Source organism: Prionailurus bengalensis, chromosome X (genome assembly GCF_016509475.1).
Source record: "Prionailurus bengalensis isolate Pbe53 chromosome X, Fcat_Pben_1.1_paternal_pri, whole genome shotgun sequence".
Classification (NCBI taxonomy): Eukaryota; Metazoa; Chordata; class Mammalia; order Carnivora; family Felidae; genus Prionailurus; species Prionailurus bengalensis.
Genome location: NC_057361.1, coordinates 20,711,878 through 20,739,235, shown reverse-complemented (window position 1 = coordinate 20,739,235; position 27,358 = coordinate 20,711,878). Strand labels below are relative to the sequence as shown.

Sequence of the window (27,358 nt, the reverse complement as noted above, 5' to 3'; positions counted from 1 at the left end):
AGCAAGGCTGTGACACTGTCTCACTTGATTGGATGGAAAAATCCACTATATTAAAGAGCCAAAATCAGACACTCAGAGACAGAAAAAGCAACAGACGGCTCCGGTGGAGCCATCCCTTCTTCTTTCATTTCTCTCCATTTTATTTTTTTTTAAGTTTATTTATTTTGAGAGAGTGCACACGCACAGGAGGAGGGGCACAGAGACAGAGACAGAGACAGAGGGAGGGAGAGACTACCAGGCAGGGACCCTGGTGTCTGCACAGAGCCCAATGTGGGGCTTGAACTGAGGAACCATGAGATCATGACCTGAGCTGAACTCGGTCGCTTAACCGACCGAGCCACCCAGGCACCTCTCATTTCTCTACCTCTTAAAGTCATTGTTCTCAGGCCTGTAGAAAGGAGATTCAGTCCTTCCACAGCTCCTGACCTGAATTGTTTCTCATTGGAAACAAAAATAGTTTAAGAACATGGAAAGATGCTGCCCGCCACCCAAGGCAAATGTCAGTTTTCATTCAATGATTCAACTAATATTTATTAAGCACCTATGATGTGCCAGGAACTATTCCAAATAGCAGACATAGTCCCCAAATACTAAAAACTGAGGACATGAGAGGGAAAGAGGGAATGGGAGTACTAAATGAATTCAGCTTAAAAGGGGTCTATGTCTATTTATTTTACAACCTGTATGTGGCAATTTGACCATTTGCTTCGACAAACCGAGCACACAGTCAGAGGCAGGCACCCATGTTCAGATTCAGAGAGCCGCGTACGGCCAACAAGAAGGATAAATGAATGCTGGGGCCACTCAGCCGTGAGAATGCAAGATGTTCCTGCAACTCTTCTTATGGCTGCTGCTCTGGAGCAAAGGTCAATTCTTAATGCAGAAGGCAGACAGGAGAGGCAAGACTACAGGAGCCAGCTGGATAGGCAAGTGCATCAGAAAGGACTACCAATCGTGTCACTAAAACACAAAAAGAGATCTTTACTTTTGAAAAAGACCTATAAAGGGGAGAACGCGACAGGATTTTTCCAAACCTTATTCTCCTTCTTGCACCCTTACAGGGAGCTGGTGAGGGCAGAACAATGTCCACAAGCACACAGCAAAACGCTGCCAGGACAAGGCAGGAGGGACCACTCCTCGGTCCGTGGCCTCCGCCCCCGCTGCGGAACAGCAGATGTGAAAGTATAAAGGGGCATGGTTAGAAATGGAGGCCCGGGAAGATGACGGTCTACCACCTAATGTTTGTAAGACAGTCGGAGACTTGAAATGGAAAGGGCCCCTATTTTTACATCTGTGACACAAGGAAAAGATCACACGGAATGGCCCCATCCCCAAGACACGGACTCGGTCCTCAAACCCGCAGGCCTCCATCTGGACCATCCTGTCCCGCCTCTCTCAGAAGCACGTCTGTCTTTTTCTTATCTAGTGGATTATGGGAGTTCCCTGATGAGACCTTCGTACGGGTGGATGAGGGATCTTTCCAAGGGGAACTACCACGAGCTCAGGTAACATAATGAAATTCAAGAAAATCAGGCTCGGTGCAGCGAAGAGAAAGGGCTGCCGCGTGCAGCTGCTCAGGGCCCGACCCCCCCCCTCCCGGGGCGACCCCCACAGAGGCCACAGCGAGGGCACCTGCACGGACGCCACCGTGGCACCAAAGGACTTTGTACTGTGTACTTTAGAAGCTACAACTTTTCCATCAGTGAACTCCATGCTTAAAAATTGGATGGGAGCATGGATATGGGCGTCACAAGAAGGCAGAAGCCAAAGCACAAGACAGGAGAAATCACGGTGGAGAGAAACACCGTGTGGAGCCGTATGAAGCGAGGCCTTGATGTGGGCTGTGGGAAGGCTCCCGTTGCTGAGGGTACATACAACCTGACCTCCCTCTCCTCGGCCCGAGTGCTCTGCCCGGTCCAGCTTTCAGCAATAAGGAAAGGAGTATGAAAATCAGATCGACAGTTCTAAAAATGGCTACCATTCACGAAAATGAAAATTATGAAGACCTAGGGCATTTTTCAAAATAAATGAGAAAGAACTTTTGCCTTTGACAGCCTATTTTATAACTAGTAAAGTGCATCACACAGGGACCTCCAATTCCTTAGAAAACTACAAAGGAATCTGATAATGAGACTGGCAAAATTTTTACAGAGCATAAAAACTCCACTTCCCGCTCTTTACAAATCTGACAAGGACCAGAAGGTAGTTTTTCACTTAAGATCTTTGAAACCAAGCAGTTAAGTGAAAAATTCCAAGACACCTTTTGGAATGCTTTAATTGACAGAAGGGAAGTACACAAATGAATTTTAAAATAAAATCAATGCATCGGAGAGTAAGATCTAATGTGAAAGGAGCCACACCTCACTCAGATCAGATGGAAGAAGGCCAAAGTCAAAATCACAGAGTGAGGAAGGACGCAAATGCGAGACGAAGGGCCCTGGGACTGAACTATCAAGACACGCTCTGCTGATGTCTCCAACTTCCAGATTACCCAGGCCTTAGTCGGTGGTTTGGAAAAACATGGTATTTGGTCACAAAGAGCAACAGTAGAGACCGGCTGCATCTGGAATGAGGAAGGAGCTTAGAATCCTGGGGACAAAGTACACACTCGACTCTATGACAATGAGGAGGGAGGTATGAGGACACCAGAGCGCTGACGAGGCTTTGCGCTCTCTCGTGACAGGCGCCAACCAAATCACAGCAACATACTATGAAAAATTGCTCAAGGTGCTACTTTAGTGAAGATATGGAGCAGCTACAGAAGGTTTCTCTGGAAAAGGTCCAGCTCATGTAGAGAAAATAAGACATTCAAGCACTGTAGTGACTATGTGCTTTGCTCAAAGTTGGTGGAGGAAAAGAGTTCTCTCCGGTTGACTTGCAGAAGACGATCTTTCTTCACAGAGAGGACAGATGCATTCCGTTCTCTACAAAGTTCTATTGGTCTTGATCTTGTCCCTACAAAGAAAACAACAGGAATATCCACGATCAGTTTGAGTATAATGTTCTCTATTTAACGAAGATTGACTCCGAGCATTTAGTGGCGGTGGCAATTCAAAAACCTTTGCCTTATCTCAGAATTACTCTCAGAGTTGGTACAGAAAAAGAATGACCATTTAATTACTTACACATATTTTAAAACAGTTCTTTACTCTCAGTTAAAAACCTGATTAGAAATGATGAATGAGCGCTAACGGGTATAGGGTTTCTTTGTGAGGGCAAAAATGTTCTAAGATTAGTAGTGAGGGTTGCACACTTTGAATACAGGAAAACTGTACACCCTCTTAAAGAGGGTGAATTTTATGGGGTGTGTGAATTATATCTGAGTGCAGCTCTAATTAAAAATCTGATTAGAGGTGGCTGGGATGCTCAGTGAGTTAAATGTCCGACTCTTGATTTCAGCTCAGGTCGTGATCCCACAGTTTGTGGGATCGAGCCCCGTGTCGGGCTCTGCACGGACGGCACAGCCTGCTTGGGATTCTCTTCTCTCTCTGCCCCTCTCCCGCTCCCACGCACCCTCTCAAAATAAATAAATAAACATTAAAAAAATAAAAATAAAACATTCTACTCTTTTTAAAAAATCTGATTAGATCAGATGAACACCGGGTGACGTGTGGAAGAACCGAATCACTGTACTGTTCACCCAAAACTAATATTATGCTGCATGTTGACTAAACGGGATTAAAATAAAAACTTAAAAAGCCAAAAAAAGAAAAACCTGATTACAGAATAAATTTTCGATAAATTTCTCACTCACCTAGTGAATTCACCTACCTATACTAAATAATTTCCCAAGATCGCCACCAGTCATCCTATTTGTAAAATTTAACAATTTGAATCATCAGGCTAACCATTTTCCAATTTTAAATACTGCTTTCTGCTAAAACTTGTTTGTCTGATAATGTATTAGAAACTAAGACATACTTAATTATTATACAACCTGATAGAATACAGAGTTTTAAAACTGCATTTAAAAAATAATCAATTAAAGCCATCTTTTTCCACTCCAAATGGACCATATTATTTGTAAAGACTGCTTGGGAGGGTGCCTGGGTGGATCAGTCAGTTAAGTGTCTGACTCTTGGTTTCAGCTCAGGTCATGATCTCATAGTTCATGGTTTGAGCCCCACGTTGGGCTGCATGCTACCAGCACGGAGATTCTTTCTCTGCTTGGGATTCTTCCTCTCTCCCTCTCTCTGCCCCTCCCTGCTCGCACTCTCTCTCTCAAAATAAACTTTTTTAAAAACCTGCTTCTGGACTACCCAAATAACTCCCCCTATCAGAGCAATAGCTTGCATTAATTGGTCAACAGTGATGCCCAACATGTTACTTGACTGCATAGAGACTGAAAATGAAATCAAGGGAAATTGATCCAGTTGTTACAAGCTGAATGAGCTGAATCCTGGTCAGGGATGGTATGTGTATGTATGTGTGAATACCCATGTGTATACCTGCACTCACGTGCACAAACCAAACTCCTCTAAATTTCATCTCTGAGATGAATGACTGGTCCATCAATCCTGTACAGAGGTCCATCACAATGCTTCCACGGGACAAAAATCAGTAAAGATACCCTTTATATCGTTCATCAGAAAAGACCAACGCTACTATAACTGAACAAAACCACGAAGCTTTATTGACTGTGTTTGCATACAGATACCTTTCTGGTGCGTGTTAAGAATCAAGGTTTTCAGGGTTAAGAAGAAATATACACAATTAACATACATTAGGGTGAAACGTTGCAATGTTAAAATCGAATTGAAAGTATCAACGTGAACTTATGATTTAATAGTTCTGTCCAGAAAAGAGAACTAGAAAAGGAATCATATACACCCCTAACTTCCAGATTAGGGTCTCTAATACCCGTTAAAAGCAAATGGGGCTCCTTGAGGGAAATGCTGATTCTAGGATGGAGGCAGGGAAGGTATAAGATGACACCACTTTGTCATCTTGGGCCAGAAAAAGTTTTCAAAGATACGTGGGGTTTTAGCCAAGGAACACAGAGGATCTTACCGGTGGCCAAAGGTGTGCCAGTTTAAGCTTCAAAAAGATGGCTGCTATGTGCAGTAACATGGGTGAACCTCACAGAAATCCAGACACAGAAAGAGTACACACTACATGTTCCTTTTGTTTTACGTTTAAGAAATGACAGAGTCAGAGTAATGGTTACACGGTGGGGACAGCAGAGGGAAAAGACTCTGATTAGAAAGGGGCCATTTCAGGTGCTAGAAATACCGATGTAAAATCGTGTCAAGCTATAAACCTAAGATGTGTGCACTTTATATATGTGTGTGTATGTATGTTAAGTTCTGAATGAAACATATAGAAGAAAAGTCTATCCTATCCACAATAATACTCAAAAAGGAGAAAGCCAGAAAATCATTTGTCACCGTTTAAGGTGGATTTTAACTCAACTTCTAGCCTTGAAAATTGGTAGGGAAAGATTTAAATTCTTATCCTGCCTTTCCAGGAGGAACTGTACTTCCAGAGATACCTGAATGGCCTGCGTTGACAAGGAGGAACTTTAGAGGAGAATGTCCGCTAATAACTGTCAAAGGAATGATATCAAAAATAACTCATCATCTTATAAACATTAATGAAGTTACTGATTCAGGCCAAAATTACCAACTGGTGTTAAAAACCACTAGGTGATGGTTGCCCAGGGCCAAAGTAACACCACACAGAGGACTTTCTAGTTGAGAAGGTAAAAACGCCTCTACCATGGAGGGCCCAGACAGCCAGCATCTGCAACATGGTCAATGTTAACATCACTAATGGTGGATCAGTCACAGATCACGGGCATCATAGTGTAATTCTGGGGTTTTCTGTCTTACTTATTTAAGTAATCTCTACACTTCGATGTGGGCCTTGAACTCACAACCCCAAGATCAAGAGTCACAGGCTCTTCTGACTGAGCCAGGCAGGCATCCCCTCATAATGTAATTCTGAAACAGTGCTTATGAGGGACTCCAGCAAAAAATGCTCTGTTGAGGGGCCACCTGGGCAGCTCAGTCGGTTAAGCGTCCAACTTCAGCTCAGGTCATGATCTTGCGGTTTTTGAGTTCAAGCCCCATGTTGGGCTGTGTGCTGACAGTTTGGAGCCTGGAGCCTACTTCAGATTCTGTGTCTCCCTCTCCGTCTGCCCCTCTCCCACTCGCACTCTCTCTCGAAACATTAAAAAAATTTTTTTTAATGCTCTGGTCAATCTTTAGATGAATTTGCACTTTATAGGAAATACAGAGAGTGGGGAAAAAGCCAAATGACATTTCAAAGAAGAAACCAATCAAATGAAGGTGGGTATTTTTGCAGGACAAGTAGCAGCAACAACAAAAAAGCTGTCCTAGATTAAAAACAACTTGAGATTTGCTTGAATTTGTTACACAGTCCTGGAATTGATCCAGGCTTAGACACTTCATGGAAATTTTCAAGATGAAAATCTATTGATGTGGAAAGGTGGAAATGGTTAAATGAAATGAAAGCAGATCATAAAACAGTATAAATAATTAAATCTCATTTGGGGAAAATACATATACAGTAACACCTTGGTTTGTGAGCATAATCCTTTCGGGAAACATGCTTATAATGCAAAGCACTCGTATATCAAAGCGAATTTCAAGAACCATTGGCTCAGTTGTGATCATGTTACGTTAGGCACCACATACTACTCGTATTGCAAGTTAAAATATATTAGAAATGTTTGCTCGTCCTGTGGAACACTTGCAGAGCAAGTAACTCGCTCGATAAGGTTTTCCTGTATATACAAAGAGCAAAGTATCTGGAAGGACACACAAAGTTGTAAGAGACGTTATCTTGGAGTTGTGAGCAGACAGTGGTTTCTCTTTTTTTTTTTTTTTTTTTTTTTTTTTTTTTTTTTTTTTTTGCTTACTTACATTTTCTAAGGTTTTTTTTTTATAATGCACGCACACTGCTTTCTATTCTATTAATAAAAGGTTATTTTAAATAAACAGAGCCCTTACTGTTGCTAGCCTAGTGGGAGCTTGACAGTAATCAGAAGAAAAAAAACTGGAAACCAAAGATTGGATTATTGCCCTTATTACCATAAAGTAGTGAAAGCTGTTATTCTGTGATTTTTTTTCCTCTTTTTAATTTTTTCATTTTTTAATTGTGGTAAATGATCCGTAAAATTGGCTATCTGGTAAGATGGTAAGAAATGGTTATTTTTAAGAGCACAGTTCAGGGGCATTAAGCACGTTCGGAGTTCTGTGCAACTGTGACCACCCTCCATCTCCAGAACATTGTCATCTTCCCAACAGAAACTCTGTCGCCATTAAACAATGACTCCTCATTCCCCCTGCCCTTGGCAATCGCCATTCTACCTTCTGTCTCTATAAATCTGACTTTTCTAGGTATCTCAGTGTAAGTGGAATCATACAGTATGCGTCCTTTTCCGTTGTATGGATAAACCACATTTTGTTTATTTTGACTGATAATTTTATTTTTTTTCAGATTCAACCCACCCACAGACTTTCTCTAAACACTCTCCTGTCAGTCTTCATAGATGATGACAAACTGCAGAATTTACTTTTTAAAAATCCAATCTATGGCAGGATAAACCTTGCTCACTGCTATTAATACCCCCACAGCGCAAGAACTTCTAGAACATGGGCACCTCTATCGGAATGGCTACTCTGGCAACCCAGTTCATGCTGTCCTTCCTGTCTGGTGTGAAAAAGCTGCTCCAACCTTTCTTTTCTTTAAAAAAAAAAATTTAATGCTTATTTATTTTGAGACAGAGACAGAGCATGAGTGGGGAAGGGGCAGAGAGAGGGAGACACAGAATCCTTAGCAGGCTCCAGGCTCCGAGCTGTCAGCACAGAGCCCGACACCGGGCTCGAATCTACTATGAGATCGTGACCTGAGCCAAAGTTGGACCCTTAACTGACTGAGCCACCCAGGTGCCCCCAACCTTTCTTTCTTTAGAGATGACTGTGCTTTTCCAGTGAAAAAACCACGGGGAAGATTTGGCTAAAGGTATCATCGGGCTGGTACATTCTGGGGAAAAATCAGATACTTTATAATAGAAACTAAAGTATGAAATTACTGTTTCGCCTTATATTTTGAAGCATCCCGAGGTTCTCTGCTGGGATTGCTCCAGTCATCAGCTTCCGGTGTGGTCTTGTAGTGACGCCAGGCAGACTTATTAAAAACTGGAAGTCTCTCAAATGATTCACTTGAAAGTGCCTAACAGAAAGACAAAAACAGACACCAAAGGTCCACATGTCATTTTTCTCACATGAGATACTGAAGTTTTACTATTTACAACATTAGAAACCCTGATGCGTACTTTTGGAATTACATTAAAATTACATTTCGATAGTGGACATAGATTGGCCAGGATTAAATTAAAGCTTTTTTAAAGGAATAAAAACATTCACTCATTCAAAACCAGTACCAAAGTACACGTAACCAGAACACAAAGTATTTTATTCAGTTAATACTGCTTTGAAATACTCAGGCGCCTTGACTATACAGTCTCTAGGCTGAGCGCTGTTGTTCACAGGCTGACTGCTCCCCAGAGGGCCCACACAAAACTGAAGTTTCATACATACTAAATTTATACACATAAGCACATAAGGTGATGCCAAATATCACATCATTTAGATGCAGTGGCACATAAGATACACACTCCAAATCCCTGGTTAGGTTATGGTATATAACACATCACGTATAACATATAACACACTGCGCATACGCAGCTGTGAAAAAGAATGACCATCTCTATATGCAGGGATGTAGCAGATCTCCAAGATATACAGGAAAACTTAAACAAAAGAGCAAAATGTGGAAATAATCAGTGTGGGAAAAAATTATTTCCCCCCATATGTTTATCAATGCAGAATCAACTCCAGGAGGCTCCATGAGAAACTGGTACCATGGTTACCTCTGGGAAAGAGACCTGGGTGGCTCAGAGCCAGTGGCGGGAAAGACTTACTTTTCCCTTTGGTAGCTTCTAAATTCTGTACTACGTGCCTGTATTACCTATTCAAAAAAATACTTCAAGTGTTCTAGAGTTTAGAAATAAATAAAAGTCTGATGCTACCAATGAATGAGAACACCTGTGTTACAGAAGCTTTGTTATTAGATCAGCCTTTTATATCACCATACCATGATTACTGAATTCTTGTAACTTTGGAAAAGCCAGTGAGTTTTAAAGCAAGAGACTCAAAGACTTCAGTTTAGGAAAATCTATCTCCTTTTACATTAGTCTTTTCAACGGTTATGCGATTTTAAAAGAAATCACAACTAAGAATCTTAGTCTTAAAAATCAGTATTTATGTGTTTACATGTCCGTATTTCGTATTTTGCTACACCTGAGCAGAAAATCAAGGACAGGACATACCTTGGTTTTCCCATAAAACTAAAGTAAATCTGAACTGAACATAAGACATGCTGTAGTGCTGTTCTCCATTAGATGTAAGAACTTAAAGCTTTAAAACGTAAAGATGCCTTCATATAACTAATGAAACGCAGTACCTTCAGGTAAATGACAGCGTCAGTACCGACCCCTTCCATGGAATAGAGTTTCAGATCTCCCTGAAAATATCTGGCGTAAAGACGAGAAATTGGCAAGCCATAACCAAATCCAGCCTACGGAGAAAAGAAAATCCATACAGTGAGACAGGTACAAATGCGAACCCATTCGGTATGAGGACTCTTTGGAAGATTAAAAGAAATACTTAATTCAGTTTTAATGCAAATAAATTACAGACCCAACCTTTAATGTATATGCTCATTTATGGCAAATAATCTATTTTCACCCTACAAAAACATTTCTCTTATGTTTGGAAAATATTAGAAATACTTCAATTTTTGACTGCTTTTTTTTTAGTGTCTTAAAGCAAATTGGTAGCATGTTTTTAAATTTTAGAGATGGGGAAGAGGGGCAGAGAGAGAGAGAGAGAGAATCTCAAGCAGGCTCTACACTCAGCATGGAGCCCAACACAGGGCTCGATCCCACAATCCTGGGATCATGACCCGAGCCGAAATCAAGAGTTGGTGACTCAACTGGCTGAACCACGCAGGCGCCCCAAATTGTTAGCATTTTTAAAGCAAATCCCAAATCAAATGGGAGTTGAACTGGTAACAAAACTAAACCACGTCACCCTTAAGTTTCATTATCACAATTTCTTGCTCTTTGGAGTGAAAATTAAATTGGCACAGGAGTTCATATTGACCAGTACCCAGGCTAACACACCGAAACGAAAATTTCCCGAGTCTACCTCCTAAGGTTCTGTGAATGGTAAAGTATTTTGATATACGGCAGATCAACATGTGTTTAGAGACGAGAAAACAATTCCAGTACTGTCCCATATCTTTACGTCATAGAACCTTGAATGTAACGGCTTGTTGGGGAAAAAAAATTTCAGATACCGACAAGGACATTAAGAACAATGGAGACTGGGGCGCCTGGGTGGCGCAGTCGGTTAAGCGTCCGACTTCAGCCAGGTCACGATCTCGCGGTCCATGGGTTCGAGCCCCGCGTCAGGCTCTGGGCTGATGGCTCAGAGCCTGGAGCCTGTTTCCGATTCTGTGTCTCCCTCTCTCTCTGCCCCTCCCCCGTTCATGCTCTGTCTCTCTCTGTCCCAAAAATAAATAAACGTTGAAAAAAAGAACAATGGAGACTAATTTCAGTAACTGTGGAGTGGAGGGGCAGATTCAGTGCCCCAAGCTTTGGCCCCTCGGATGAAATCCCGTGGCATGGCTACTGGGGGAGGCAGTGGGGTAATGCGCTCCTAGAGCAGCACGTGCCCTGGCTTTGGGCTCAGACAGACCTAAGTGGAAATTCACTCCGAGCAGTTTACTCAACCTGAGATTGTTTTCTCACCTGAAAATGTAATAAAAAACTTGCCTCAGAGCTGCTATGAGGACTAGACTGTAAGTGTCAAGTCTTGACACAGTGCCTGAAACTAAGCCCAAGTACACACAGTGAAGCTGCTGTCACACTGCAGAGCAGCAACTTTACCAGGTAACGTGGAATTCTACCATTTTTAAACATCTTTCTTAGATTCCTTCCTCAGGGCAGGGCCCGACTCAAAGGGGCGCATATGACAGAGCGTACTGTCATTTAAGGGCTTTAGTACTGGCAGGGGCGCCTGGATGGCTCAGTCGCTTCAGCAGCTGACTCCTGATTTTGGCTCAGGTCATGATCTCAGGGTCATGAGATCAAGCTCCACATTGGGCTTCGTGCTGAGTGTAAAGCCTGCTTAAGATTCTTTCTCTCCCCCTTCCCTGACTCTGCCCCTTCCCTGCGTGTGTGCGCGCGCACGCACGCGCGCGCACACACACACACACACACACACACACACACACACTCTCTCTCTCTCTCTCTCTCTCTCTCTCTCACACACACACAAAAGTTTTTTAAAAAAAAGGTGGGGGCTTTAGTACTGGCAGGATATTAAGGTACTGAGGACAAGAGGGTGACTGATGTCACCACAGTAAAGAAACCAGCATACTCCAGGAAGAGGCCAAGGAAGTCTGCCTCCCACATTTCCAGCAAGGCCCGGAGGCTGATACCGGGTCCCCCAGGGAACGATGGAGAACATGAGCGTGAGGAGACAGGTAGGCCCTGAGGATGCAGAGGAGGGGTGTCTAACTTGGATTTGGTGAGGTTCACCAACGTTGTCCCAGGGTGTCAAAGGATCAATAGGAGTGGGGTAGGAGGACCTTTCCACAAAAGAAATGCATGTGTCAAGGCACAGAGCTGTAACGTGGTAAGGTGCTCAGCGAGTAAAGTGTTTTCTAGAAGTACATATCCACATGCCCACTTTAAAGCTGAAGATAGTTTATGACTGGGAGAGATGCTAGTGGAAGCGTTTCTTCAAAGGAGAGGCCACATGGTGCCCTGCGGGTAATGCACACGTGGCCGGTGCCAGCCTTGCCGTAATGAGCACAACCACCTTGGGCGAGGCACTAGCCTTATTTTCTCATCTTTAATAAAAGGGGAGGTTAGAGCAACAGTATTTGAAGTTCTATGTCAATTGTTCAGTTTCATTTTTAAAAAAACTATGACAGAACAGCTATCCTCAAGATGCTATTTGAGGATATAGACGACCCATATTCCTTTTAAACAACCGGGGAAGCCTCCAGATTTGCTTGTAGTGTTTTTTTTTTTTCTTTTGACATTCCTTTCAGTAGGGACCAGAGGCTGGCGAAGACAATGCCTTTCAAAATTGTTTTTTTCATGAATTTTCTTGACTCCTATAAAAATGACTTCCTGTTTTCAACATGCTGAGTTAACAAACTCTGTCTCGAATAAATGATACAAAGTGTTGGATTTTATTCATACACATAAAATATAATCTTATGTGCTTATCAGGTCGGACTTGAAAATGAAACTTAATTTGTGCCCTCAACCATTTTGCAGACTGATAGATATGTTGCTGTGTTTAATGACAAAGGGTTCAATTGTTGTTTGTCAATTAGAAACACTCAGCAGGGGAACAAAGTGTGGCCCGAGCAGGATCTAAATGCTGCCATGGTAACTTGGGGCTTTTCTCACTGCCTCAGTAGGACTGAGACAGAAAGGGCTCTGAAAATGCATACGCCACCTATATGTTTCCTGCTTATGTTGTTTAATATAAAAAACATAATGTGTTCATAATTTAACATTCTAATTATATAAACAAATGTGGTGGGGGAGGCTACAAAGCCCTGGGCGATCTGGGTCTCCACAGTATGCAGCACCCCGGGGTCCGGAGCACGAGGCAGCCAAACACACTCTAAGGCAACTTTGCCCGCCTGCTATTAACCTTCCGCTCTCACCGAGGGTAGCCCCAGGTGGTAAATGGGGCCTGGCAGCAGTCTTAACCAAAGGGAAATGCTGTTTGCCTCTATCAGGAAGTGAGGTACTCAGCTCTGAGAGTTGTTAAGACACAATTAGAGAAGAAATCTAGGTCCAAAGGATTCACAAAGATAGTAGTGGCGGGATAAAACGCCCCCTCCTCCAAATCACGTGGGAAACATTCGAATTCAAAGAGGCGTATTTAACCAGCCAGGGAGAAGTCTAGCCCATTCCCTTGGGAGTCCCTCCTCGTGTTCATGGCCTTTCCTGAAGCAGCAGTTTGAGATGCTTACCAGAGGGGCAGCTCTTGTAGGCTCCAGGCTAGGTCTAGGAGCAGTTGAATACATGTAGTTAAAAAGACGGTCTATTTTTCGAAGTGGGACGCCACCGCCTAGGTCACTTATCTGTAACGTACAAAATGTTTAAGAACAAATCAATCCATTCTTAGTACAAGGCAAGAAGTTCATTAAAGTACCTACCAGATAACTCTAAACTGTACGAGGGCTTTGAACCCCCAGTGAAATACGGTTCTCTCATCTAAACCTAAAACAAAGAGGGCAGGGAAACACAATAGGACCCGACAGGCTCGGGGCTGAGGTCTTGTTCAGCTCCCTGAAAAATGGGGTTCTGATAAGTTTAAATGAGGTAACAAGCGAAAGATCGAATGTGGTACACACATCGTCATGACATCCATTGTCAGTTTTCTTCTCTTCCCTCTGATGCCGCAATGTCTAGGTACTATTCAATTAACTAGACAAAGTATCTGTGCAAATAAAGCAGTCACCTTAATGGATAGGTCTTCTTTCCCCAGAGTAACAAGGGTTTTAACAGACGGGTAGGCTTCTTTCCTGTCTTCATAGAGTTCGACTGTCGCCCTCATTGAGTTCTGAAATAGTAAGACCGTTTTTTTTAAGCATACCGCTGACTCACAAACCATGACTTAAAAACAGAAACTAGCAGAGGATTGCTTATTGCACAACACCACTTTTGTGGAGCAGACAGATATTAGTTGGTTTTATACACCGTTTTTTTTTTTCCTCTAAAGAACTTAGCTAAATGTGTGTTTGGATCAAGGAAAATTTTTCCGATGCTTTATTTTGATTTTCATCTAGTTTCCTTCCCATCCATCACACTAAATATTTTTTTCCTTTTCTTCCTTTTTTCTTCTTGCTTTCACTTTAGGGTATTTAAATTATTCAGCTCTTAACCAAGAGGGATGTTTTTATCACATGTAACGAGGCTACAGAGGCGCACTGATGCACTTTAAATCCTATTTATCAGTCTGCATTTACAGAGCACCTTTCCTCTAAAGAAGGCGGAAAACCTGAGAGTATTCATGTTTCCCACAAAAATTAATCATTTGGCTGAGGAAAAAAAAAAAGGCAATGTCAGTTAAAACGAAATTCTGAAAAAGCCACAGCTGTTGAAGAGAAAGTTCACAATTGAATGCCCATCTCAACCTTAAAATGTTACATCAGTAACATTATAATTTTGGGAAGCAAATCAGCATAACTGATTTTTCAGGTGTTCAATTTAGGGTTTTACACATTGGAAGAAATGAAATTTTAGCTTAAATACCTTGTGCCTATAATACTGCTCTTATAAATGCCATGAGCTACTGATTGACAAAAGCAACAGCTTAAGCTGCAGAGTCTAAAGAGGTTTTGTTCTTTTGTTTTTTGGTGTTTCTTTTGGTCCAGTCCTCCCCCATATTTCCCCTCTGCTTCCATCAGATCTTCTGAATGGACTCAAATGTGTAAAAGGGTTACGGTATCACCCAATACTAAAACAAATGCTAATGCACAAACATGGTTAATGTTTACAAACACAGATATGCAAAAACACGTATTTATTTTGATCTGGCTACCATCAATAAAGCCTCTACCAGGTTTGGAAACTAAAATGCATCTCTCATCTCATAAGTGAAGAAAAAACAGGATGGATTTTACATAAAATCACTAAGGTACAATTAAGCTTCAAAATCAATATGTACTAATATTCACGAAAACTATACTGTACACAGCAATTTTTCATCTCACAGTGTACAAATTATAAAACCCACAGGGTATCAGAAATAGAATTTTTAAAATGGTTATGCAAAACCTTTTCTTATGCTAATCTAATGAATCCATTATGCCTTGAATCAAAGTAATTTAAAATGAAGACTTTTTTCCATGTTTTTAAATTCCACTTACCTTGAACAACTCAAACAGCATGTGAAACAGATGAGAGGGCACATAAACTACCTGAATAGGTTTGTCTGGAGCTTTGGCTGAAAACAGAGACAAAACCATCAATGAGTAAGGACCAAAACTACAAGAAAGCCAAGAAAGCCGCTGGTATTCTATTTCTCAAGTACATAAAAAAGAACTCTACACAAAAGGCTAATTTAGGTTCCCACCTCCAGAGGTAGGGCTGAGCAAAAACATATGCTTGGAAGACCAACCAATTTGGGGAGAAATCCTGTTCCCTCACTTACCAGCTATGTGACCTTGGGCAGATTATTCAATTTCTCTGAAACTGGAGCAAGACTGGAATATTATCACCTATGTCATAATATTCTGAGTTTTATTGAAGTCATCTAAATATTTCTCAGTTTTTTTTTTTCAAATTCGGGGACATCACCCCCACTGGTGACCCCAGTGGTGATCAGGAGGGATGTGAAGCCACAGCAGAAAAGGGGCACATCTTCTTGGCTAACTGGACAAAACAGCAATGTTAAATCCTGTTCGGTTTCAACAAACAAGGCACATTATGGAGTAGCATTTAAGGTTCACGTAACTTTTCTACTAGTAGCTAGCAGATAAACTCCCACCCCTTCCCTGAGAGACCCCCAGTCTTTTCTCCTTGCATTAAGGATCTCTGGAGGAAAATACGAGAAATACTGAATCCCATGTCAGGCACCAAGAACAGCGTATGGGCTATAGAGTAGATGCTGCAAAATGGGGTCCTTCCTCCTCCTCGTGACCAGAAATCACTTAGGAGACGGAACCTACGTGAACTTCCTCAAGGAGAATGCAGACATACTCAGCCGTGTTATAATTTCAACCTAACTACTTCCTCTAATAAAGTAACAGGGATATAAAGTAGAGCAAACATTTGTTTGGCTCTTAGCAATTTACAAAGAGCTTCTGCCTGCATTAGCCAATCGCGTTCTCCCTCCTGACAGTACTATGTGGCTCACAGAGGGGTAGTATTATTGTGGGCGAGGGCACAGGCTTTGCAGAGGCTACGTGACTTGCCTACTGAAACGGAAGAGGCCTGAAATCAGACAACTGAACCAAGAGCTTCCGACTCTAAATCCTGAACTCTTTGATGATCAGTTTTTTTGGCAAGTACTATGTCAAATACATAATTTAAGATTTAAAAAAATTTTTTAAAGGTTTTTATTTATTTTTGAGACAGAGAGAGAGCACGAGCAGGGGAGGGGCAGAGAGAGAGGGAGACAGAGAATGCGCAGCAGGCTCAAGGCTCTGAGTCGTCAGCACAGAGCCCGATGCGGGGCTAGAACTCACAGACCGTGAGATCATGACCTGAGCTGAAGTCGGACGCTTAACTGACTGAGCCACCCGGGCATCCCAATTTAAGATTTTTCTTAAAAAAAAAAAAAAAAAAAAAGTAGAAGTCCTTCTACCCTTTCCCATCTCAACCCCCAGTCTGCACCCGGAGGCAGCCACTTGTTACTGTTTCTGCTTTAGTCTTTTGGTTGATAATATGACCACTCTGTTCTGTAACCCTAATTAACTCTTCTGTACTTTGTCTCTAGGTTCTTTTTTAAAAAGCTGAAAATTGATAGTGTTGGTAGCATCCTAAGTAGGTAAATACTGGTCACTGCAGAGCAGCCACAACAGTGTGTAGAACCACATTTCCTCCCCCGTGATTCCAAAGACATGTTTCATGTGTCGCATGAAGGAGAAAGTTCTCAGCCCTAAGGTGAAATGGATTCTCTTAATCCTCCACCAACTGCTCAAAATCATGCTACCCTTTTTGAGGTCACTGAATATTTGGACTGTGTCCTTCTTACACAGTTTCATCTATTCCCTGGTGCTTCTAACAACCCTTCCTCTTGGGTAACTGGACAAGGTACATATGCTTCCCTTTCCTTACCGTATCAGTAAGATCTCCCAGCTTACTGTTCTAGTACATGGTTTCCATTCCATTCTTTATGATTTTTCAAAGTAGAATTGTCTTCCAAACATGCTGCGTAGCCATCATCTTCAAACTGTTTTTGATTAAAGTTCCAGTATGTTCTTCACTATTTTTTATATCCATATTATATACCCCATCAAGTCAGTCAAGTTGCCTACCTCAGAAAGGGGTGCTTGGGAAATGCATTTCTCAAACCTTACACCCTCTGACTCACTTGATTGAAGGTTTGGGTAGGTACAAAATTCTGGGTCCAAAATAATTTTCTCTCAGAATTTAGAAAAGGAGGTAGTCTTCCGGCCATGGCAGTGCAGCTGCTAAGTTTAATGCTAGTCAGGTTCTTGTTACCCTGCTGGGTGTCATCTGAGGTCTGATACACCTTGGTTGTAATATTGTTGAAGAATGAGGAACTAGATTAATCATTTGAGGTGGCCGCTGTCCATTTGCCCCTTCGGCCATCACCTAAATGAGAAGGCTGACTTGTGGCACCCTGCGTACCTAGTCATGGCTTTTCAAATGACTTTAGGATAGGCACACAGTAAGCTGGCCTCTGACCAGAGGGTTCCCCAAATGCTCAAATGAAGAGGGCTTTACTTTGGGCTAACAACATGTACATGAATAGCCCCAGTTTTTCCAAGGTTTTTCTTTTTTTTTTTTTTATGTGTATTTATTTATTTTGAGAGAGAAAGAGCATAGGCAGGGGAGGGGCAGAAAGGGAGAGAGAGAATTCCAAGCAGGCTCCACAGTGCCAGCGCGGAGGCTGACTTGGGGCTTGATCTGTGAGCCGAAATCAAGAGTCGGATGCCTAACCGACTGAGCCACCTAGGCACCCCTTTCCAAGGTTATCTTTGAAGAAGTACTCTGATTTGAATTTTTGCACCCCAGGGAAAACACTTCTGACTGTAGGCAGAGCACAGCCCGAGTCCAGTGCTCCCCACTGCCCCTCCGTGCTCTGTCTCAGACCAGCTTTCAAGCGAACCCTAGCTTTTAGCTTCCTTTTCCAGTCCTTTGCACCTCCTGGCTCTGTTCCCAGAGTCCCTCCACCTTTGCAGTAGCCTCTCCTTTGTGGCTTCTCCCGTTCTGTCCCATAATCAACATACTTCCATCTGTTTACTCCCTGGCAGGAGGTGAGGTAAGTGGTCCACTGATGGTCCCCCCTGGTTTCTTTGCTGTTTTGCTTTGTATTCCTTTATTGCCATTTTAATGGAGCCCTAGGAAGGAGTTGAACCCTCAGCCTATCTTGTACCAAAGGGCATGATCAGTTATATAAAGAGCCTTCTGAATTCAATCTTTTCACTCCAGATCTTTTTCCAAATCTACTCTTTGATATTTTTTTTCTTTTCAGTTGAATCAACATTCTTCTTACGTGTACTTCTATTTTCTTTGGGAACATTAACAGGTTAGATGTCTCTCCTTCCTTATAAGACCATGTCCAATGCTTTTGTCCATGACTCTTACCTAACCCTGGGTCCAATGGCTTTTATGTAGTGGACCCTTAACAGACGCTTGTTAACTTTCTAAAATAAGACACAAATGCAATATGAATTTTCCATTTAAGGGCACATTTTTAAAAGTCAATGGGAAAAAATGGGCCAGGTTTTTCATGCTCAAGACTCAAGAAATAGCCAAGTCTCTATTCTGCAGAGTCATTGCTCCAAATACCGTGTGTTGGAACAACATTTAATAAGTAGCAACAGAACTTAACACAGGATACAAAGGATTTTATTTTCAGATTGTTCTCTCTCCTATAACAATGAAAAACTAGAGGCTAAGCAGAAAGAAATGCATTTAAGAGAAAATAAGTAGCTGGGCACTTAGAGGTGATTAATCAAGTCCAAAAGTCAATGGGTAAGCCTATCAAAAACAGTACACGGTGTGGTTCAAAGTCATACTGGGATCAAGTCCTGATTCTGGCATGTAACAGATACATTAATAGGTATTTAAACCAGCTGGGCCTCGGTATTCCATATGTAAAATGGGCACGTACATATCTGTGTAACTAGTTTACACAGAGCCTGCCACAACTAAGTAGTCAATAAATGCTGGCTAGTATCGTTACTAAATAATTAACTTTACAGTGTTAACAGGGCCACCAGCAATGGCTTTTTGATTGCTGTACAGAACCGCTGGCCCAAAACTACACACGAAAGTATCCAATATGGGGAAACTAGAAATCAAAGATCCCAGGACACACACCTTTTCTGTAAACTGTCTTATAACAAGACATGTGTGGTACGACGTCAACTTTTTAGGTTGCCCACCAAACCCAAAGCTATAAATGAAACTGTTGACAGGAGAGACTGGTCTAGAAATGGTGAAGAAATGCAAGTAGTAAGTCTTAGCCTTCCCAAGTCAACCCTGACTTCCAGTAGCCACCCTTTTAAAAATATCCAGTCCGGGTCTGGTGCTTTATTTAAGGTCCCAGAAACAGCAACCTTTTATCATCACCCAAGGTGATCTTACAGATGAGGAAGTCCCCACCTCTAGTCAGAATCCATGTCCCCGCAGTCTGGCTAGCTACAAAGCTCACATCCTTCCTCTGAGCCATACTGCCTCACCACAAGGATTCACAACAGGTAAGAAAAGAGGTTTCTTTGCCTGATGTTTTGGCAAGCGATTTCTCAGGAGAATCAGAAAGCTAAAATGAGAACAAGTATGATGAAATGGCTACTTGTCTTTGGAGAAACCTACATGGGTTTCATGGCAACTCAGAAATAGCTGAAACCTGGGGTGCCTGTATGGCTCAGTCGGTGAAGCGTCTGACTCTTGATTTCGGCTCAGGTCATGATCTCGAGGCTCGTGAGTTCGAGCTCTGCATCGGGCTCTGTGCTCACAGTGCAGAGCCTGCTTGGGATTCTCTCTCTCCCTCTTTGCCCCTCCTCCCCCACTCTCACTTGCTCTCTCTCTCAAAATAAATAAACTTTAAAATATGTTTTTAAAAAAAGGAAAGCTGAAACCTGATGTAAGATAAATAAAATTCTGTTCTTTTTAATACTCCCGTTAAGTTACAAAATGGATAATAAAGAAAGTTTATTACAGCTGGCTCCCAATACCCAGAAGTCTAGTGATGAGTGGTAAATCCTGATGCCGTTCACCAAGTATGTTCTCCACCATCCTATTTACTGCTTTCTCAGTGGTCTACACTGGGAAAGGAAAAACACCCAAAAATTCAGATTAAAAAAAAAAAAAAAGATGATAGGCCACACTAATGGCAAAATTCTCACGTAGCAACAGTGCTCTCTCAGGTTGGTGGCAGTCCCCTGCTCTGAAGTGCAGGGCAGAGGGCAGTGCTGTTATCGACTACTGTTCAGGGCACCCGGTGGGTAATGGAAGCAACGAGAAAGAAGATGCTATGCTAGCTCATGCAGGCTCTAACAATGAATCCAAGGGAATCTGGATCTGGCAGATTTCCTTCGGGAAAAACTGAGGCAGCTATCGTGCTGTGGGAAACACCCACTCTCTATAAAGTGACAACGTCCATTAAGGGGTTGAACACTGACCTCTGACCTGCATCTCTAACGCAGAACCTGTGAGCACTAAAGCGAAGTCCTTAACCATGCCCACAAAGAACTTTGACATTCAGGAAATGATAAAGAGCAATCATAAACACATTACCCAAAGCAACAGGAAACTACAGGTGGCCTATAACCACCAGCATTTATTTCTCTTAAAGATGGGAAGAGAGGCTCCAAAAATCATGCATGAGACAGTGCTAAAAACAGTCATTAATCTCCTCTCCTGGTGAGGTGTGCTGCCCAGTGTGACCGCTTCACTGAGAAGGAACGGGGGACACGGCTGGCTCCCGGGATCAGCAAAAGCAGGCTCGCTGCTCTGGCCTTTACAGCGAGTGAGGCTGCCATTCACATGAAACAGCAGCTGGTTACCCCCTGCGAATTTAAGTCCCGTGTTTGACAAACAGAAATCTGTACAGTGAGGTCAGGCCTTGCCCAGCCTGTAAGGAGGAGGAGAGAGAATGCAGAGATGCTTCTACTCGGGAATACTCCAGCAAAGTCCCTTCTGCTGTGGCAATGTATTGACTACAAATATGGAGAACCCAACAGACTGTGAAAGCAGCTTTGATTGCATACGTTCTGGAAGAACGGAGGGGCGAATATCCTGAAACGGCAGCCTCAAGTCTTTCCACATTTTGACCTCATTGCAAGTAAAATACATTTGTGGTAGATGTTTGAGAGGGAACTGGGTTTATCTTTAATTGTAAGTGCCCACACCTTAAGAATCAGTCATTCCACTTCTAGGAACCCAACTGACACAAAGACTTCCACGTGTTCACAGATTTTCCCACCCTCCAGATACAGACCCACACACACCCTGCACTGCTCATTACAAGGAATATGGGGAAATTAGAAATCCCAAATGTTCACTCACCGGTAGATGATTAAATAAATCACGGCAGTTTACGCTGTGGATAATCTCTAAATGCCATTAATAAACGCAAAGATCTTCAAGGCGGAAGTGAAAAACACCAGTGACAGCACATGTGTAGTTTCAACCCCATTTACATTAAAAAAACCAAAGCTCTGTACAGTCCTGAGACAGTAGAGGACTCTCACTTTTTACTCTACATTCCGTATTGTTTGTATTTTTCCAACGAGCATGTCTCTTTTGTAACAAACAAATAAAGGTAACACGTAAGTAAGTATAGAATCCTATGACGAAGATAACAATCAGTCATGACCCTACTATCCAGAAAGCTGCTGTATTTTGGTGCTATAAATCCTCCAAAATATTCTCCAATGAACTTGCACTACTACAAACTTTGATAGGCTGTGTTTAAAAAGCTCATCTTTTCCCATACATTCAATATTCTTTTTTAAAAAAAATTTTTTTTTGAAAGAGAGAGAGAGCACACGTGAACACGCATGGGGAAGGGGCAGAAGGAGAGGGGGACAGAGGATCTGAAGCAGGCTCTGCGCTGACAGCAGACAGCCCGATGCCAGGCTGGAAGTCAAAAACCGTGACATCATGACCTGAGCCGAAGTCGGAGGCTTAACTGAATGAGTCACCCAAGTGCCCCTCAATATTCTTTCAAAGCATTATTCTGAATGGCTGCCTAGTGTTCTATCTTATGAGTGTACCACAATTTATTTAAATAATCTTCTAGTATGGAAAACTTGGGTTGTTTTCTCACTTTTCTGTGTAAGAAAACCAATGTGATCATTATTCTTATACGTACATCTGTGCACACCTTACTTTCTTAGAATACATTTTCTAAATTTTTTTTTCAACGTTTTTATTTATTTTTGGGACAGAGAGAGACAGAGCATAAATGGGGGAGGGGCAGAGAGAGAGGGAGACACAGAATCGGAAACAGGCTCCAGGCTCCGAGCCATCAGCCCAGAGCCTGACGCGGGGCTCGAACTCACGGACCGTGAGATCGTGACCTGGCTGAAGTCGGACGCTTAACTGACTGCGCCACCCAGGCGCCCCAACATTTTCTGATGGTTAATTTACCAGACCAAAGAATAAGACCATTACTAAATTTAATTTACTAGGCCAAGAGAAAGGACACCAGTAGCATTTTCTGAGAAAGGCTGTACCAATTTAAACTTCTACCCAAAATGTGTAAGTGTTGGTGACAGAGTGACAGAGTAGTTTTCTGGGCACCAATTCAAAGCATCACAACGTTTTAATCACTGCCACTTTGAAAGACAACATTTCTCTATTTTTGTTTGTTGTTCTTTGATTAGTCTAGTTAAACGCGTTCCCGTATGTTTAGTGACTGCTTGGCATTTGTTATTTTGAGAATTGCCTATTTACAGGTTTGTGCATCTTCTACCTTGATCACTTCTGTTCTAAGAACTCTGAGTTCTAACAGATCACAAACTCCTGTACGAAAACTCCTTACAACAATATACCTAGGTGACCTAAGAGATAGAAGAGTTTTAAAAGATGTAAGAGGAGAAAGTAGCATACTTTTAGGATCTCATTGAAAGGTAGCTAAGGTATCAGATTTTTAGTCAACTTCCTTGCATTTAAGGTTAAAATTATTTTTCTTTTACCATTAAATTCTTCAACTTCCAGCTCTGGGGCGACCAGGTAATACTGTTCACACAGCATCTTGGCGGTTTCATATGCATCTGTAAAGAAAAAAAAGAGTTTAGCTTTCAACACAAGCAGATAGACAGACATACAGATACATAAACAAAATCAGGGCAGTTTCTAACCAGACGGATTTAGAATTATTGTTTTTTTTACAAAATAGTCTTTTTTGGCTGTAATAGAATTGTTATGACTGAACCAAAATTTCTCTTCCTTTAAAGTTTTAGTGACTACAAAAGTATCAAAATACTGCACTAATGACAATACGGCCAGTCGTCTACTAACCATACATTTAACTTTTAAATATTCCTAAAAGGTATTTTTCACGAAAATTTATCAACTGTACTTTTGAACACCATGCAACCTGACTAAATTGCAACATAAGAGATTTGTTGTTACACTATTATTGACTATACTCCCTCGGCCGTACTTTTCAGCCGTACTTTTCATCTCCGTGACTTACTTATTTTCTAACTGGAAGATCGTACCTCTCCACCAATTTCACCTATCCACCCACCTGCCCTTCTGGCAACCACCAGTTTGTTCCCTGTATTTGTGAGTCTGTTTGTTTGTTCGTTTGTTTTGTTGCTTAGATTCCATAGGTAAATGAAATCATATGGTATTTGTCTTTCTCTGTCTGACTTATTTCACTTAACACAATACCCTCTAGGACCATCCATATAGCCATAAATGGCAAGATCTCATTTTTTATGGCTGAGTAATATTCCACTGTATGTAGATACCACTTTTTCTTCATCCACTTATCTATCGATGGACACTTGGGTTGCTTCCGTATCTTGGCTACTGTAAGTAATGCTGCCATAAACGTAGGGTTGCCTATATCTTTGAATCAGTGTTTCTGTTTCCCTTGGGTAAAAACCCCCAAGTGGAATTATTGGATCATACGGTACTTCAATTTTTAGTTTTCTGAGGACCCTCCATAATGTTTTCCATAGTGCCTGGACCAAATACATTCCCCCAAGAGTGCAGGAGGGTTCCCTTTTCTCCACATCCTCACCAACACTTGTTATTCTTGTCGTTTTGACACTAGCCATTCTGACTGGTGTGAGGTGCTCTTTGTGGGTATGATTTGCATGGTGACGACACTTACTGTGGTGAACAGTGAGTTATGTATAGAATTGTTCAATCACTATGCTGTACACCTGAAACTAATGTAACATTGTATGTCAGCTATACTTCAAAAAAAATTTTCAGTTAAAATAAAAACTAAATGACATTCCGGGAAAGGCAAAACCATAGAGACAACAGAAAGATCGGTGGTTTTCGGAGGTTCAGGGGGAGGTAGGAAGGGCAGGGATGAACAGGTAGAGCATGGGGCGTGTTTAGGGCACTGAAACGATTCTGTATGTACTGCAATGGTGGGTGTATGACATTATGCATTTGTTAAAGGCAACAGAACAGCACAACACAAAGAGTGGCGCTGAATGTAATCCACAGGCTTTAGTTAATAATAATATACCAGTGTTTGTACATGAACTGAAATAAAAAGGATTTTAAAATAATCTTTTTAAAAAATAATACTGCCCAAAGTCTTAAGATGTGCCAATTATTTGTAATGAATTATCAGTAAGTATTTGCTGGAAGAAGGGATTTCCATGGGCTACACACTCTAAGTTATCAGGGACACTACCATAGCTTAAAAAGGTCGTCCAGAAGTTACTTAAAGGTAACACAGTGGGGCTGATATTTATCAAAGTAAGTCTGAGGAACAAGAGTTCACTTCTAAAAGGGAAAAAAAAGACACAGGGTAAGAAGATCTGGGATATTAAAGAAATAGCTGGAACAGAATTCAGGCAGTTAGATCTCAAAAGATGGAAAACATTCAGAAAGCAAAAGTGCATTATTATAGACTGCATGGGTGCCTTTTCTCTTGAACTATAAACAATCTGAGGTCAGGGTTTGTGTTTTCCATGTGGTTTGTAACCCATACAGAACTTAGTATATATCTATTAGATGGTCAATACATATTCCTTCCTTTGATAAATTTTAAGCCTTTTGATAATTTATTTTAAAAACAGTTTACTGAGGGGTGCCTAGGTGGCTCAGATGGTTAAGTGTCCGAGTCTTGGGTTCAGCTCAGGTCATGATCTCATGCTTCATGGGTTTGAGCCCCACGTCGGGCTCTGTGCTGACAGTGCGGAGCCTGCTTGGGATTCTCTTTCTCTCCCTCTCTCTGCCCCTTCCCTGCTCACACTGTCTCTCTCAAAATAAGAAATAAACATTAAAAAAAACAGCTTTACTGAGATACAATTCTCATATCCACATAAGTCACCCATTTAAAGCATATACACAATTCCGTGGTTTTTAGTGTATTTTCAGCGCTATGCATCCGTCCCCACGATCAATTTCACATTTTCATCACCAGGGAAATAAACTCCATGACCACGGGCAATCATCTCCCTCCACCCAGCCCTAGGCAGCCACGGGTCTACTTTCTCTCTATAGACTTGCTATTCTGGACACTTTACATAAGTGGAATCACACAATACGTGGCCTTTGGTGCCTAGCTTCTTTCACGGAGCAGAATGTTTTCAGGGGTCACCCATGTTGCAGCGTCTAGCAGTACTTTATTCCTTCTCATTGCTGAACAGTGTTACACTGTACACAAACACATTTTGTTTCTCCATTCATTTGTTGAGGGATATCTGGATTGTTTCCCCTTTTTGGCTATTATGAATAATGCTGCCATGAACATTCACGTCCAAGTGTTTTTTGTAAACATATGTTTTGTGTTTTTTTTTCAACTTTTTATTTATTTTTGGGACAGAGAGAGACAGAGCATGAACGGGGGAGGGGCAGAGAGAGAGGGAGACACAGAATCGGAAACAGCCTCCAGGCTCTGAGCCATCAGCCCAGAGCCTGACGCGGGGCTCGAACCCACGGACCGCGAGATCGTGACCTGGCTGAAGTCGGACGCTTAACCGACTGCGCCACCCAGGCGCCCCTGTAAACATATGTTTTCATTTCCCTTGGGTATATACCCAGGAGAGGAAAACTGCATGATCACAAGGTATCACAATGTTTAAACATTTGAGGCACAGCCAGAATCTTTTCCAAAGTGACATTTTTTTAAAGTTCACCTTCACAATTTCTAAAGATCAGATACTCAGATTACTTTAAAACGCTTCACATGGCACAAAAACAGACACATAGACCAATGGAATAGAATAGAAACCCCAGAACTAGACCCACAAACGTATGGCCAACTCATCTTTGACAAAGCAGGAAAGAACATCCAATGGAAAAAAGACAGTCTCTTTAACAAATGGTGCTGGGAGAACAGGACAGCAACATGCAGAAGGTTGAAACTAGACCACTTTCTCACACCATTCACAAAAATAAACTCAAAATGGATAAAGGACCTGAATGTGAGACAGGAAACCATCCAAACCTTAGAGGAGAAAGCAGGAAAAGACCTCTCTGACCTCAGCCGTAGCAATCTCTTACTCGACACATCCCAAAGGCAAGGGAATTAAAAGCAAAAGTGAATTACTGGGACCTTATGAAGATAAAAAGCTTCTGCACAGCAAAGGAAACAACCAACAAAACTAAAAGGCAACCAACGGAATGGGAAAAGATATTTGCAAATGACATATCGGACAAAGGGCTAGTATCCAAAATCTATAAAGAGCTCACCAAACTCCACACCCGAAAAACAAATAACCCAGTGAAGAAATGGGCAGAAAACATGAATAGACACTTCTCTAAAGAAGACATCCGGATGGCCAACAGGCACATGAAAAGATGTTCAGCGTCGCTCCTTATCAGGGAAATACAAATCAAAACCACACTCAGGTATCACCTCACGCCAGTCAGAGTGGCCAAAATGAACACATCAGGAGACTATAGATGCTGGCGAGGATGTGGAGAAATGGGAACCCTCTTGCACTGTTGGTGGGAATGCAAACTGGTGCAGCCGCTCTGGAAAGCAGTGTGGAGGTTCCTCAGAAAATTAAAAATAGACCTACCCTATGACCCAGCAATAGCACTGCTAGGAATTTATCCAAGGGATACAGGAGTACTGATGCATAGGGGCACTTGTACCCCAATGTTCATAGCAGCACTCTCAACAATAGCCAAATGATGGAAAGAGCCTAAATGTCCATCAACTGATGAATGGATAAAGAAATTGTGGTTTATATACACAATGGAGTACTACGTGGCAATGAGAAAAAATGAAATATGGCCTTTTGTAGCAACGTGGATAGAACTGGAGAGTGTGATACTAAGTGAAATAAGCCATACAGAGAAAGACAGATACCGTATGGTTTCACTCTTATGTGGATCCTGAGAAACTTAACAGAAACCCATGGGGGAGGGGAAGGAAAA

General features: G+C 41.9%; 1 protein-coding gene across 3 annotated transcripts in view; it reads right to left on the bottom strand.

Annotated features, from left to right (window-relative positions):
* Positions 1–2,257: 2,257 nt before the first annotated feature.
* PDK3 (pyruvate dehydrogenase kinase 3) overlaps positions 2,258–27,358 on the bottom strand; it is a 69,669-nt gene continuing 44,568 nt past the window's right edge. For 2 of the 3 annotated variants that reach the window (XM_043571427.1, XM_043571429.1), the window contains exons 6-12: positions 22,969–23,046; positions 14,998–15,074; positions 13,587–13,688; positions 13,096–13,206; positions 9,493–9,606; positions 8,060–8,199; positions 2,258–2,955 (exon numbers count right to left, since the gene is read on the bottom strand). In XM_043571427.1, coding sequence (XP_043427362.1) covers positions 2,925–2,955; positions 8,060–8,199; positions 9,493–9,606; positions 13,096–13,206; positions 13,587–13,688; positions 14,998–15,074; positions 22,969–23,046 — 653 coding nt within the window. In that variant the 3' untranslated portion in view covers positions 2,258–2,924. The remainder of the gene's footprint in view (positions 2,956–8,059; positions 8,200–9,492; positions 9,607–13,095; positions 13,207–13,586; positions 13,689–14,997; positions 15,075–22,968; positions 23,047–27,358) is intronic. The other variant, XM_043571428.1, reaches the window with a different exon arrangement.